The sequence below is a fragment of the Salvelinus namaycush genome, chromosome 4, assembly GCF_016432855.1.
Source record: "Salvelinus namaycush isolate Seneca chromosome 4, SaNama_1.0, whole genome shotgun sequence".
Classification (NCBI taxonomy): Eukaryota; Metazoa; Chordata; class Actinopteri; order Salmoniformes; family Salmonidae; genus Salvelinus; species Salvelinus namaycush.
Window position 1 is genome coordinate 24,173,750 of NC_052310.1, and position 15,636 is coordinate 24,189,385.

The 15,636-nt window shown below is 40.5% G+C and overlaps 1 protein-coding gene across 1 annotated transcript in view; it reads left to right on the plus strand.

The window, feature by feature from the left end:
* Window positions 1-15,294, plus strand: part of gucy2g (guanylate cyclase 2g) — a 78,180-nt gene extending 62,886 nt beyond the window's left edge. Inside the window, exons 17-23 of the mRNA XM_038990732.1 lie at window positions 697-837; window positions 1,263-1,455; window positions 4,548-4,722; window positions 7,766-7,864; window positions 8,211-8,302; window positions 12,426-12,533; window positions 15,109-15,294. Coding sequence (XP_038846660.1) covers window positions 697-837; window positions 1,263-1,455; window positions 4,548-4,722; window positions 7,766-7,864; window positions 8,211-8,302; window positions 12,426-12,533; window positions 15,109-15,294 — 994 coding nt within the window. The remainder of the gene's footprint in view (window positions 1-696; window positions 838-1,262; window positions 1,456-4,547; window positions 4,723-7,765; window positions 7,865-8,210; window positions 8,303-12,425; window positions 12,534-15,108) is intronic.
* Window positions 15,295-15,636: the final 342 nt, after the last annotated feature.

Consider the following 15,636-nt stretch of genomic DNA (forward strand, 5'->3'; position numbering starts at 1 on the left):
AAAGGAATAAAGTATATTTCATGATTTCATAAGTCAAGAAATCAGAACCCAACAATGGAAACCAGAGCCTCGGACGGCTCCAGCTGCAGGTCTGAAACGCCAGGAACTGGGGTGGCCCACTCACAATCCGATGTGCAAGCAGGTGGCGCCACCTCCTGAAAACTCCAGGAGAAACAACTGCACTTGGTGGTACTCCTCGCGTGGCAAATCAGTAGGGTAGGACTTACACCAACCCGGCCGTGATGAATGGCAGGACTGGCTGAGTAACTCAATGATGACAGCTGTAGCGTCAATGGTGTCTTCCTCCCCTCGCAGCCACTTCCATCAGGCCTCAGCCAATTCACATTACAATGGCCATACTTAACTCATTAATGCAAACAAAGGTATAATTAGCATAAACATTAACATTCAGTTAGTCACTACTAAACTCAGGCAAATGTCAGAAGGGCTGGTCCATTTTTTGCTTAGTGGGCCTGTCTGACTTGTTGTTTTTTTGCGCAAAATTATAATTATCTGGCTAATAATGGGGCCTCAATGAATAAAATGGGCTGGTGTGTTAGCAATGCAAGAAACGATTTTTGGTCCCAGGCATCCCTTGCCTAAGCTAAGGATGTTTTCACTATGATTATTGTTTTCCTCACCTCACGCAATATCAGTCTATACCGTTTATCGACTCATCTTTTTTATGCTTCTCAGTCATGCGAATATCCTTGACAACATGGTGAACAAGTTGGAGAGCTATGCCAACCACCTGGAGGAGGTGGTTGAAGAGAGAACCAAACAGCTTACAGCAGAGAAGACCCGGTCGGACAAGCTTCTCTCCAGCATGTTACCAAGGTAACACAGGCCTTGTTCCTACAAGCATTTTGGATTATGTAAAAACTCAACGTTCCAAGATAATTACGCTACAAATATTTGAGATGTTTAAATATTGTGCGTCGTCCGTGGGGCGACGCACAATTGGCATAGCGTCGTCCGGGTTAGGGAGGGTTTGGCCGGTAGGGATATCCCTGTCTCAGTATGTAAAAAAATGTAACGAAATGTAAAAAATGTAATAAAATGTATGCACTCTACTGTAAGTCACTCTGGATAAGAGCGTCTGCTAAATTACTAAAATGTAAATGTAAATGTTTAAGATATTATTTTTGCAGAATTCAGTGATGTTTTGTGGACAGAAACTTTTGTGGACAGAACATTGGTGTAACATACCCTTTATATATATTTTTAACCCACTCCATTGACTTCCCTGGCTTGACTGACAGGTACATAGCGGACCATCTGATGGCTGGGAAGTCGGTGGAGCCTCAGGGTTATGACATGGTGACAATCTTTTTCTCGGATATCGTGGGCTTCACCACCATGTGCTCCATTAGCTCCGCCCTGGAGGTGGTCACCGTCCTCAATGACCTCTACAGTCTCTTTGATGAGATCATCAAGCTCTATGATGTCTACAAGGTACATTACACCTGTACAATCATTTTAAAGTGTTAGACAGACCCCAGTTTTTTGGGGTACCACTTCACCTCAAGTGACACCATTAACTTACATAGTTATTAGGGCATGGTAAGACTTTACTGACGGTTACATACATAAGGAATTCATAACCCCTACATAATGCAGAAGCAGTAAATACGCATTTTAATAAATACCTTATGAAATGCTGATGTAGGCTACTGTTTATGAATACATTATGGGTTCTGCATGTGCCTACTGCATGTGCCTACACCCCTTGACTTTTCCCCCCAAAATTGTGTTACAGCCTGAATTTAAAATTGATTTCATTTAGATTTCTGTCACTGGTCTACACACAATACCACCTAGTGTCAAAGTGGAATAATGTCTTGAGTCAATAAGTGTTCAACCCCATTGTTATGGGAAGCCGAAATTAGTTCAGTAGTAAATATTTTCTAAACAAGTTGCATAATACGTTGCCTGGACTCACTCTGTGTGCAAAAATAGTGTTTAACATGATTTTTGAATGACTACCTCATCTCTTTACCCCACACATACAATTATCTGTAATTTAACCTTTATTTAACTAGGCAAGTCAGTTAATAAAGAACAAATTCTTATTTACAATGACGGCCTACCCCACCAAACCCTAACGATGCTGGGCCAATTGTGCGCCACCCTATGGGTCTCCCAATCATGGCTGGTTGTGATGCAGCCTGGTATCGAACCAGGGTCTGTAGGGATGCCTCTAGCACTGAGATGCAGTGCCTTATACCGCTGCACCACTCAGGAGCCCCCAGTAAGGTGTGGTGGAAATTCTAACCAAGTGAGAGAGACTTTATTATTATTATTATTGTTACTTTACAATCTTTATTATCGATTAAGAATTGCAATAATGTAGCTGGTCAATGACCACCCATCGGTAATCGTTGAGAGCCCAACGAGAATATTTGGGTTACAGCTCTTTATAGCAAAGTATATCCTTCTGAATGTTCATGACAAACAGCAGATGTTTATACAAAGGTACATTATGCTATCAAGCAACAGACAGCGAGATTTACATTGCACCAGGTTTCTGTCTCTAGGTCATTTACTGCTCGTTTATACAGGGTTATCTTCTCCTTAACACACAGATACAAATCATTCAATGGAATGCAGGCTGTAGGTTCTACTGAGAAGTACTGAGAAACCTTATTCGATGCATAAACAGAATTAAACATAATCTTGTAATTTTGGATGGTGTATCAGTACAGCCAGTCACAGCAATGATACAGGCATGCTTCCTAACTCAGTTGCCGGAGAGAAAGGTAACCGCTCAGGGATTATGAGGCCAATGATTATGAGGCCAATGGTGACTTTAAAACAGTTACAGAGTTTATTGGCTGTGATAGGAGAAAACTGAGGATGGACCAACATCATTGTAGTTACTCCATAATACTAACCTAATTGACAGAGTGAAAAGAAGGAAGCATCCTGTGTGGAAAAACATGCATCCATGCATCCTCTGTGCAACAAAGCACAAAAGTAATACTGCAAAAAATGTTGCAAAGCAATTCATTTTTTGTCCTGAATACAAAGTGTTATGTTTTGGCCAAATCCAATACAACACATTACATATTACCACTCATCATATTTTCAAGCATAGTGGTGGCAGCATCATCATGTTATGGGTATGCTTGTAATCTGGGGAGTTTTTCAGGATAAGAAATAAATGGAATGGAGTTAAGCACAGGCAAAATCCTGGACGAAAGCCTGGTTCAGTCTGCTTTGAACCAGAAACTGGGAGATGAAATCACCTTTCAACAGGACAATAACCTAAAACACAAGACCAAATCTACACTGCAGTTGCTTACCAAGAAGACAGTGATTGTTTCTGAGTGGCCGAGTTACAGTTTTGACTTAAATCTGCTTGAAAATCTATGGCAAGACTTGAAAATGGTTGTCTAGCAATGATCAACAACCAATTTGACAGAGCTTGAAGAATTTTGAGAATTATAATTGGCAAATGTTGTACAATCCAGGTGTGGAATTGTAATCGGGTCAACTGTTATCGGGTCATTCTCATAAAAATACATTTAAAAAAACGTTATTAACAAAAAAATTGGTCTCATAATTTCATAATTATGTTTTTGGATCAAATATTAAGCATTTTACAAACTTTTTACTAAATGTAAAGTTCAACAAATTAATAAACAAATCAATATTTCCAATATTTGTTTTTACATTGCTCCCCTAATAAAAATGTCTGAGTTAAACATAACATTGAAAATATGAATATTTCAAATGAAATTATACAAAAATATCATAAAATTAAATCAGACCTTTTCCCAATTTGAGCTCTTTAGCTGTTTCAGTAATGAAAAGGCCAAGTGAGGTAAAGGGGGTGTTTGAGAATAAGAACCTCATTCTGAAGGCATGTAAGTGAATAAATTGACTTAATTTGTGCTCATCTAAGGAATATCCCTCTAGATAATTGGCTGGGGTAGGCCGTCACTGTAAAATAAGAATTTGCTCTTAATTGACTTGCCTAGTTAAATAAAGGTTAAATAAATAATAATAATGCATAATATTGTGTTTTATTCAAATATGTTTGTTTTTTCTAATGATTTTTTAAAAATAAAATGACCCAAGAATTTAATCCGGATGCATTTCGGTAATGAGAATGTGTTGTAAAAATGTTCAAAATTCTGGTGAAATTTTTAAATGGATTTAAAATAAGACGTTTTCCCAAAAACTAAAGATCTTAGTCCTCAGAATGATAGTTGATTTTTGCAGATGCACCATGGTTTTATATCACAATTTGCTACAGACATTTTAAAACTAGTTTCATGAGAATCACCCAATCGCTGCCAAAAGTGATTCTAACATGTATTTCTTCCACTTTGACATTACAAAGTATTTCTTGTAGATCATTGACAGAAACGGACAATTAAATACATTATAATCCCACTTTGTACACAACAAAATGTGTAAAAAGTCAAGGGGTGTGAATACTTTCTGAAGGCACTGTACAGTAGGTAGCCTTGTAAAATTTACAGTGTATATTGTAAAGTTTACGGTGTATATTGTGGGCATTAATGTGTATGGTGTATCAGGTGGAGACTATAGGGGATGCGTACATGGTAGCTAGCGGGCTACCCATCAGTAACGGCATGAAGCACGCATCTGAGATTTCTACTATGGCTCTTCACTTCCTGTGTGCCATCAAGCTCTTCAAGATTCGCCACTTGCCCAATCAGAGCTTGTCTCTCCGCATCGGGATCAACTCAGGTCAGTATGTACGAACAACCTGTCAAATCGATTACCCAGACAGCGGCTGTCAGCCATGAAGTAACGGATCCTAACTCGAGATCTGTGTGTATAATTTAAAGGGTGACTGCATTTCCTGATTTGGCACAAAAACAGTGTCTACATATGTGAAAACAGCGCGTTTCTATGATCTGTGGTTAAAAAGATAAGGTCAAAAGAATTGGTCAAATGGTCAAGGTCAAATGGTCATAAGGTCAAATGACATTAAAATGAATAAACTGTGATTTTCAAAACCTGCAATGAGTTTCTAGCCCAAGGAAAGGTATTTTCTTGCTCCCCACATCACCTTGAATCTCATAGTGTTTTAAAAATCACAGTATTTAACTCAATGATTTTTCTACGAAACATAGAAATGCGCCATTTCCACATATTTTTACACTGGTTTGTGCTGGAGATAATGAAAATGATGTTGAAAAGTGATGGAGTTGCCCATGAAGAAATGCTAGCAGCCGTGACGGAAGGCAAACGAGAGTTGTCTTGGGGGTGTGGTATAATGTGCGAGTTTCTTGGGTGTGTTTTTGCCGTTCGATCACATAAAAAAGAAAGCCAGTAGTGAGTACGGCGAGGTAAGCTGAGCTAGCTTTGCTATGGAGAGAACAAAGTTTTGAAGTTGAGGACTTCTCCCCTCCTGATTGACTCATCTTCTCAAGATGGTCAGCTAATTCCGTTCTATGTGTAGGCTAAAGCCTGCGCTGACTCTAAAACCTGTGCTGATCTTGTGTTTAGCCAAGCTGACAACAGCTAGCTAGCATAGCTTGGTGACAGCTGCAGCTGGCTATTCTATCTAGCTGATATTTCACTGCCAAATCAGTTATGGCAAGATAACAAGAGCCAGTGTCGAATGTGTTTTATAAGACACTCGTTCTATAACACCTTGCTACAAAAGTATTGCACCTTAGTTTAGCTTGCACCTTAGTTTCAGCGTTTCATCATATCATGTAAATACATGTTACTGTGGAAACGGTATCAACTGTGAGTTGTATGCCTGGTCTTGAGTCAAATCAGTTGTCCTACAACACAATATGCTATAACTGGCTAGTTTTGTCTATTGTCATCTCTCCTTATGTCTGCTGTAAGGTCTTTCCCAGGGGACATATCTCAGAACTACTGATATCCCTACAACAGGTGTAGGCTACATGTGGACATTGCTCAAACGTCACCCAGCTTGAGTGTAGATACATTTATTAACAACAACAAAAATCGATGAGTGTGTTTATGATACAAAGACAAAACATTCTGTGCTGTAAATATCATATAGATGTGCTTATAAAGACAGTATGCCTACACCTACCTAGCAAATACAAATAAGTTCTGTGTATGAAGTACAACTTCAGCTGTCTAACCAGAACTAGAATTTGGCAGTCTAACCACACACTGACATGCACCCCACTGGGCACAGACGTCAGTTCAACGTCTAGATTTGATTCACATTTGGATGAGTTGTCAACTAACATGAATTCAATGCGAAATCAACCAAAAATGTCACACTGTCATTTGATTTAGGTTAAAAGTTGGGTGAAAAAAAGACGTCATGATACGCCATTCTAGATAAGACAGAGTTCGCCTCAACCCATGGATCCAGCAGGCAGAATTAAATAAGAGGATGGCACTCTTCTCATACCACTCTGTAGGCTACTGGCCAATTCAGCATCGGTCAGTAGCCTACAGAGTAATATCAAAAGAGTGCAGTTGCTAACTTATGAAGATATTCTAAACTAAGGTCTCTATTTCAATCCGTATCGCGGAAATTCACCGTTACAGCGTGATTGAAATTTAAAGGCAACGATCCCGTATTAGCAGAGACTGCATTCACGGTAAATGCTGCATATGTCCCCTCAATCTGAAATTACCTATACTTTGTAGCGCGCAATCTGTAATGCTTCAGCGATACAGATTGACTAGAGTGTCTTCATAACTTTCAAGTGTAACAGTTCCATGTAGAATAACGCATACTTCACATTATACTGTAGAAGCGTGTGTTCTGCTAATATAACAAAGTGAAAATATCACACCTTCATGTATGGTGTCCCGTATAAGACAGGATTTCCCTGACATGTTTGACAATGGTGGTTAGGTGACTTCCAGCACAGATAGTATTTTGACCATTGACCAGATCAAATGCCAATGGGTTACAGTTAGCTGTTGTTAGCGAGGTAGCTAACTAACGTGAGCTATGCACATCTTCCTCTGACATGCTACATCACATTACATGTTAGCTTGATGCATTTAGCTAGCTACAGTATCATTCCCCTTTCATCTGTGGTATCATAGCTAGCTAGCCTGGCTCGCTAGCATTGTCAAATAATGTTGCATAATCAAAAGTAGCTACTAGCTAGCTAGTACCACCCATTTACTTACCTAATGTACTCACCAACACCAGTGGGTTGACAGGCAGCAGAAGGGACCGTGTTGTATGCAATCCATTCCTGGCCATCTGTCAATATTGTTGACATGCATTGGAAGTTTGCACCAACTTTATGGAAGCCCATTTTCACTCCGATTGCCTGAGCGAAATGTGCGTGCGTTCCACCCATATTTGGGAATTGACAACAAATGTCCACATGGCAGCTGGGGATGAACCACAACGTGTTGTCTCTGGGCAATCACACATCATTGGCAAAAGTGGGCATGCAAATAATCCATACCCAGCCAGTAAGTCGTGACAAACTCACTTGCAAAAATCAGTTTTGGACGAGAATGACTTTATGACCAAAATCATCCTATTTACACTTTGTAGTCCATTTGACACTATAATTAATGTTTCGGACTCATATCAATGTCGCATAGGCCGTTTAAAACCAGAGAAGTTGGTTCTAAGGGGCAGTTAACCTTTAACTTGGACTGTTGCAGGAATCACACATTGATGTCAATGGGACATTTGTGCCAAAAATCTGCAAGTTTCTGATGGTGTGTGTGTGTGTGTGTGTGTGTGTGTGTGTGTGTGTGTGTGTGTGTGTGATGTTTGTGTGTGTGTGTGCATGTGTGTGTACGTGCACGTATGCAGGTCCAGTAGTTGCTGGAGTGGTGGGCACAACCATGCCTCGCTACTGTCTGTTTGGTGACACAGTGAACACTGCTTCCAGGATGGAGAGCAACAGCCTGCGTGAGTTCCATACACCTGCTCCTGAAACCCAATGGAGAGCTATTGATGTCAATTCAAATGATACTACATCGTCTTAACCACATTATATTAAGTTTCATTTTGGTGGCTCTGGACTATGTTCAAATTCATAGTTGCCCAACAGGGATCGATAAAGTTGTATTGAATTTCCTCAAACATGGTTTGTGTGTGTGAGAATAGTGTTGTGTCATCCCAACTCCACTTAGCTGTAGCTCCAGTTTATACTATTGTGCATTCCCCATCCCATACAGTGGTAATGATCTGGTTGTATTAGCTACATAGCAATAGTTTTTCCCTCCTATTGATTTGATCTGTTAATATTCCACAGCCCTGAAAATCCACATATCCCAGAGCACAGCTGAGATCCTCACTCAGATAGGATCCTTTGAGCTGGAGGAAAGAGGAGACATTGAGATTAAGGTGAACATTTGACCGTTCTGTTTTGTTTCGGGGGTTTCATAACCACGCTTTATGACAATGAAATAATGATGAAACGGGAATTAGTTCAACTATTTATCTGAACGTGCTCATCTCAACACATATTACCCATGATGCTCTGCTTATACAACTATGGTAAATATGGAGGTGCAAATGGTACAACCTTAATACACAACAACTCCTCCCCTCCTACATGAACTGTAGGGAGAATCTGTTCTAAAAGTCCAAGCTTCTAGGTTCACGCCACTCGTAGGGTAACAGTGGTCAAACTGACTCCCAACAACAATGTAACACACTGGTGTGGGTGCGGTTGAGTCAGTGTCCTGAGAACGTGACTGTGAGCTCCTAGGTATTCAACCAATGATTGGAAGAATGCATATTTGTTCTTAACGAACTCCCAGTCCATAGTCATTCAATCTCTGTGAGGTCACATCCAAGTTCTGGAGATGGTCATTTTTGTCCTTTCCAGTCACGAGGATGTCATCCAGGTAGCACTGTACTCCTGGCAATCCACTGAAGAGCTGGTCCGTCGCCCTTTGAAACAACGCTGCACACTTGTGATTCCAAACGGTAAACGACAGTACCTGAAGAGCCTCTTGTGTGTTACGGCGGTCAGCAGCTCCTTTGACTTTTCATCCACGTGCATCTGCAAGTAGGCTTGGCTGAAGTAGATTTTGCTGAACTTTTGACCCCCAGCTAAACCCTTAAAAAGGTTGTTGATGTGTTATAGTGGATACTGCTCAGTGGACAACACAAGGTTAACTGTAACTTTAAAATCTCCACATATCCTGATTCTACCATCCTTCTTAAGGACTGGTATTATGGGTGTCGCCAATTCACTCATGCTGACTGGCATCGACTTTTGGTCTGATAGCTTACGGTATGGGTCGTGCTTTCAGAATTTTTTGTTTACTGTCTGGCTTAATGCTAAGCTTCACTGTAATGTCTTTCATGTTACCCAGCTCTCCATTAAATACTCATCCATGTTTCTATAAGATGGAGGGTAGGCTTGTGTCTCCGTGTGTCATTGTACGCCAGTCCAGTGTGATTTTCTCCAGCCACGAACATCCCAGTAGTGATGGATTGTCTCTTTTCACGATGTAGTGGCAGCTTTTCAGTATGTCCGTTTAACTGAAGTGTGACCCCAGTGATGCTTATCACGGCGACAGATTCACCTGTGTAGGTCTTTAACACGATGTGTGCTGGCTGAAGTGTAACGTATTTCAGTGTCTCTTTGTAGACTGTGCCTGACACGAGATACAGCTGCCCCTGTGTCAATCTCCATACGCACCGGCTGCCCCTCTAGCAAGGGAGAGACATGGTAGCCGTGTGGCCCCCCAGCAACGGTCAATATATTCAGTGGGACTTCCTTGTCTGATGAGTCACTCACCTCAGTGTTCTCCAGATCAATAGCGTGAATTTGTCTCTTTCTTTTGTTGGAATGTCTCTTTCTTGTATTCAGTCTTTGATGTTTTCTCTGAGTTCTTCTTGCCCTTTTTTACCACAAGCTCGGCAATCCATGTCGTTACACCAGCATGTAGACGCCTGATCTCCCGCTTTGCCACAGCGGAAGCATGTACCTTGATTTCCCTGTCTCTGATTTTTAGTTGAAACTCTGTGCACTTTTCCCAATGAACTCAACTGCTGAGCCTATTTAGCAGCTAGTTCCCTGGACACACTGACTTCAATAGCCTTTGCCAAGGTCAGGTTACTTTCAATCAATAGCCTCTTATGTGTAGCTTCACTGTGTATCCCACATACTAGTCTGTCTCTAATGGTGTCATTTAGAACATAATTAAACTCACAGATAGGTTTAGGCTCCACAGAAGAAATCAGGAAGAGGGAGAATCAGGGACAATGTTTGCTGCTGCATTGAATAGACTTTCAGCAATAACTAGTGGTTTTATGGAAAGGGGCCTTTCAGTATTCCCACAATATCCCAATATGTCTGATTACCTGGCCTGTCTGGCTGTAGCAGGCTGCGTATTAAATGAAATTGGCCCATTACACCAAAAAATGTAGGTACAATTTTGTCCTCATCAGTAGCTAGGTTCCCATCTGTAACGGCAGCCTTCCCTCTCTTCACTATAAGAGAGGGTGGAACAGGGATCGGACCAACACGCAGCGTAGCCAGTGCTCAACATGTTTAATTAAACAAAAACAGTGAACACTTACAACGAACAAAATAACAAAATGTGGCAAACCGAAACAGTCCTATCTGGTGCAGAATACAAACACAGAGACAGGAAACAACCACCCACAATCCCCAACACAAAACAAGCCACCTATATATGATTCTCAATCAGGGACAACGATTGACAGCTGTCTCTGATTGAGAACCATATTAGGCTGGACACAGAAACAGACTAACTAGACACACAACATAGAATTCCCACCCAGCTCACGTCCTGACCAACACTAAACAAGCAAAACACATAAGAACTATGGTCAGGACGTGACACCATCCAAATGGCGACAGATTTTTACGCGAATACTCTAGAATATGCATAAAGAAAATATGTGCATTTTCCCACCAGTGGTACTCTATGTTTCCACCAAATGGACTTGTTGCAGATAAACATTTGTGAGTGATGACGTTTTCATATACCGAATAAAAATCTAAAGTTTTGCCACAAAAACTTTTGCGCTCGATAGCAAATGTGCCTACTCTGGTCTTGGCACCTGAGCTCTAGCCAACAGCTCGCAGATTCAGTGCGGGTAAGCTGTGCGGGTTGTGTAGTTGTGTAGTCGCCAGAATAAGACCCTCAACATTTATTGGAAAGCAGCATCAAGCTCATCACCTTGCACTTTCACCACCCTGTGAAGTTCATCATAACTTATTTCATCTGTAGCCTAATAAACTGCATGGTTTCCTGAGTCATAGTGGGAGGACCACACACCATATCATCGCGAGACTCCAAATTTACTTCGATATGATGGTTATTATATTAATATTTGAAGGAAGAAAGGCATTTCCACCGACATTTCCCGCTTTATTAATTTTATAGACATAAAAAGATCCCACCATGTCAAACAAACAAATGATCTGCCGGCATTTATAAAATTACACCGAAACATCACAGCTGTCATGATTTGTTTTCACTTTGACTTTACTCACATAATAACTATGGATGGAAACGTGGTTAGTGTCATTTGCAAAAACAAAATATTTAAACCGTTCTGCACATGAGTTCCACTGCTCAATACTTTCATCAAACTGTCCAATGTAACCAACAATTCCAGACATTTTTCTTTTCTCATTAGCCTCTTGATTGTCACTCACTTCAATTTTGTCCTCAACCCCGGCAATATTTTCCTCACTCACATGATCTTCATTCACTTCACTCACTGATGTTATATCATCAAGTTCCTTCATTTAGCAGTTTTTATTTCCAAAGTTCGTCTTCACAGTTTAATAAATGTCCTTTCCTTTACTAACTGTATATTTATTCCTCCTTTTTTAATCACGTTGTTTTCCCACTCTGACGTTCTTCCTGAATCCTTTTCTGCTAGCAATGACGATGCTAACTCTATTTCTAGGTAGCTCGACTATGCACTTGCCTCTGCTAGCAATACACTGTGCTAACATTAGCCGAGACTTTACCACAGAAAATAACAGTTTTAAACTTGTAAAACCAACTTCTTCCAGACAGAATAGTTACCGTAGGTTTCAAACTAACTCTTCGCCAATCTTTTGTTATGTCTCGTGGGTTTCATAACCAGGTCTTTGTAACAATTCAATAATGATAAACAGGAGACGGGAATAAGTTCAACCATTTATCTGAACGTGCTCATCTCAACACATATTACCCATGATGCTCTGCGTATACAACTACAGTAAGTATGGAGGTGCAAATGGTACAACCCTAATACACAACACCTTAATTTGTTGTTATCTATATCAACAAATTTTATAGGAAGACATGACGCAAATATTAGCTTGTGGTTGTTGACATAAGTTGGCATAGTATAATTAATGCTTATTTGGCTTATGGATTGATTATATATGTGTTATGTCCTTATGTAGGTACCCTTCAAATACAGTGTTACCTCAACGTAATGTGTGTGAGTGACACAAACTGTGTGTATCCATTAATGCCATAAGGGAAAGGGCTGTCAGAAGACCTTCTGGCTGTTGGGTAAAGAAGGCTTCAACCCTCCTCTACCAGTCCACACCTCTCCCCCAGCTTCATGTCTCAAACCACCAACTGAGGTACTTACAAGTTGATTCCTCTGCTTGCTTTTCAACAGAATACATGCCTCTGCAGGTCTCTAAAGTGAACCAATTTATTTTGCACCTGGAGTTTTAATTTGGGAAATTTTGTGAAAATCCAATATTTTAGTTTTTGTTGATAATTGTTGTAATGATAAGGCTTCGCTGTAGTATTGTTACCCAAGCTGTAACGGCAGTCTAGCTCTTCCTCCTCCTCGGACGAGGAGAGGAGAGAAGGATCGGAGGACCAATGTGCAGCGTGGTAATTTTCCATGAATTTAATTAACACAAAGACAAGATACTGACAAACTAATACAAAACAACAAATGACCGTGAAGCTACAAACGAAAGTGCAATACACAAGCTACTAACGTTAGACATAGACACTATACAAAATAACAAACGAACTAACCGTCACAGTCCTAGCTGGTGCAGACAAAACATAAAGACAGGAAACAACCACCCACAATCCCCAACACAAAACAAGCCACCTATATATGATTCTCAATCAGGGACAACGATTGACAGCTGTCTCTGATTGAGAACCATATTAGGCTGAACACAGAAACAGACGAACTAGACACACAACATAGAATTCCCACCCAGCTCACGTCCTGACCAACACTAAACAAGCAAAACACATAAGAACTCTGGTCAGGACGTTACACAAGCACAGATTTGTTTGCGTCATACTTGCACCATTAATACAATGAAAACCACTTGTTGCTAACCCAAACAGTTCAAAAGATCTGACACATATTATCGGCACAATTATTTAAAAAATAATTTTGTCACTGATTGGAGGGGGGCACATTTTACATTCATAAATCATGTTCTAAAACTACTTGCAGTCCTCATTTGTTTTACACCTTGTTCAGTCATGTTTGTTACCTAATTAGCTAGCTAGTTAACAACCTGATAACTTTACCAGTATATCCAAAAATTTGGGGGCACAGAATGAAAGGAAAAGGGATAGCTTCTTCAGGAGATCAATGATCATAGCAATGAATGAATGACTGACTGATATCTTGTGTAGTCATCACAAACTTGACACTCTTGAAAATTGTACACAGCATCTTTAATGTAATGCATTGCAATTGGAAAATAGTGCATTTACATAATCTACAACCTAATACTCCACATATGACTTAATTTCAATGACAGGTACTGCACCCCCCCCCTCCCCCCTGTTCTTTAATCATTTGTTATTCTTATCTGTTACTTTTAGGGTGGGGGGGTGGGTATTTTCTTAAAACTGCATTGTTTGTTAAGGGCTTTTAAGTAAGCATTTCACTGTAAGGTCTACACCTGTTGTATTCGGCGCATGTTACAAATAACATTTGATTTGATTTGATTTACATAGTAGTGCTTCAGAAGTAGATTTATAATTCATAGAGCCTAAATCTCAGTCAATTTAAAATATCGTATTTTCTGGTACTCCTAAATGTTATTTTGTGCTCCTAACTTTTACAATTTGGGAGCACTAGTGCTACCAATTACATTTTTAAAATTTAGAGCCCTGTGTGTAGCGGATGTCTAATGGTAAGACATTAACATTGGTTTCCCGAGCGGGAGACTGGGGTTCAGATCCCATCCATGACATATGTTTCTCTTAGAGCCCAATTCAGTCTTGAGATAAGTAGACTTAACATGGACCTAAGTTGTTAACCCTTTGACGCATACAAGCACACAGGTGCGATCATAGAATGATCTCTGCAGCATAAGCTCAAATCGGTGTGATTAGAACACTTCATTAGAACGTCTAGTTACGATTGACGTTTGCGCTGACCACACTGTTTTTTTCACAGACATTTTGCACAATCTTTTCAACTTTATTTCCTCAATGTGAGCAATTTATTTTTGGATGCAGATGTTCAGACATTCACAGAAGTGGCAACAGCATAAGACAATTCTCATCCAAATCAGAAAATGTAGGCTACATTAGTTCTAGTGCTAACTTAGGAAAGAGTGATCTAACACAAGCAGTCATACTAACTCTCGGCTGACATAAACCATAATATGAATTAGCTAATAGCAATTACTATTTACAATTTATCACATGACGGGTGAGCCCACCAGTGATCTAAGTAATTGAGTAAAACACATTCTAAAAGTCGAAAGTAATCCGACAGTGGGTGGAGTTATGATACTGATGAATTGTCGCCACAGATGGTTTGTTTACGGCCCTTTTGTTGTGGGTAAATGGAGTAGCTAGGCCTACAACAGCTCTATCTAGTGGGACAATAGTTGTTGACAACTGTAGAATTGTAGCTAAGCCTAACTCTTTTCCTAAGCTTAACCTCATTCTCTTAACCTCCTATGTTAATTCACCACCCTGCTGCGTTAGTTCTACTAACCTGTCACGTTAATTCACCTAACCTGCCACAATAATGAGCCTATCCTGCCACATAAATTATCCTAACCTGCTATGTAAACAAACCATCTGTGGAGGTAAATCATCAGTATCATCACACCGGCAGCCAATCACGTCAACCCTGACACTCACTTAAAGCCATTCAGTTTTGTTGTTTATGTCTTTCAAAACTACACAACTCACAAATGCGGAAATCTGGAGATTTTTGTAGATTCTGACAAGTTTAAGTATGAAAGTGAGGAATCAGATTCTAACAGTGACAGTGAGAAGCTGTCCCCCACATTTGTGGCCATTGAGAACCCTGAATCTGAGGACCCCTTGCCCAGCGACGAAATCCCTCTGAAGATGCTGGTGGTGACGGAGGCAGGCCAACAGTGGGTGAAGTAGAGGAGGTCTGCGGTAGCTGGAAGGCGGCCAGCCATTTCACCCCTCCTGGCCCTGCTGTTGGCTATAATGAGTCCCAGTCTGGAGTGCAAAGCCTCTTGGCATCTCCCTCTGAGGCGGAGTGCTTCAAGCTGTTTCTGACAGAGGAGCTTGTGAGAGACATGGCGGAGGAGACCAAACACTATGCCTTGGAGCTACAGGAGAATAGAGAGCCACAGTGAAGGTGGGCCACCTGATGGCAGAGAGAAAGATCAAACCAAACGGTGTGCTTGACTATAATTGCAAAATGGGGGCAGTGGATAAGGTTGACATGATATACAGTTTGGTGGCATGCGCTTAGAAGTG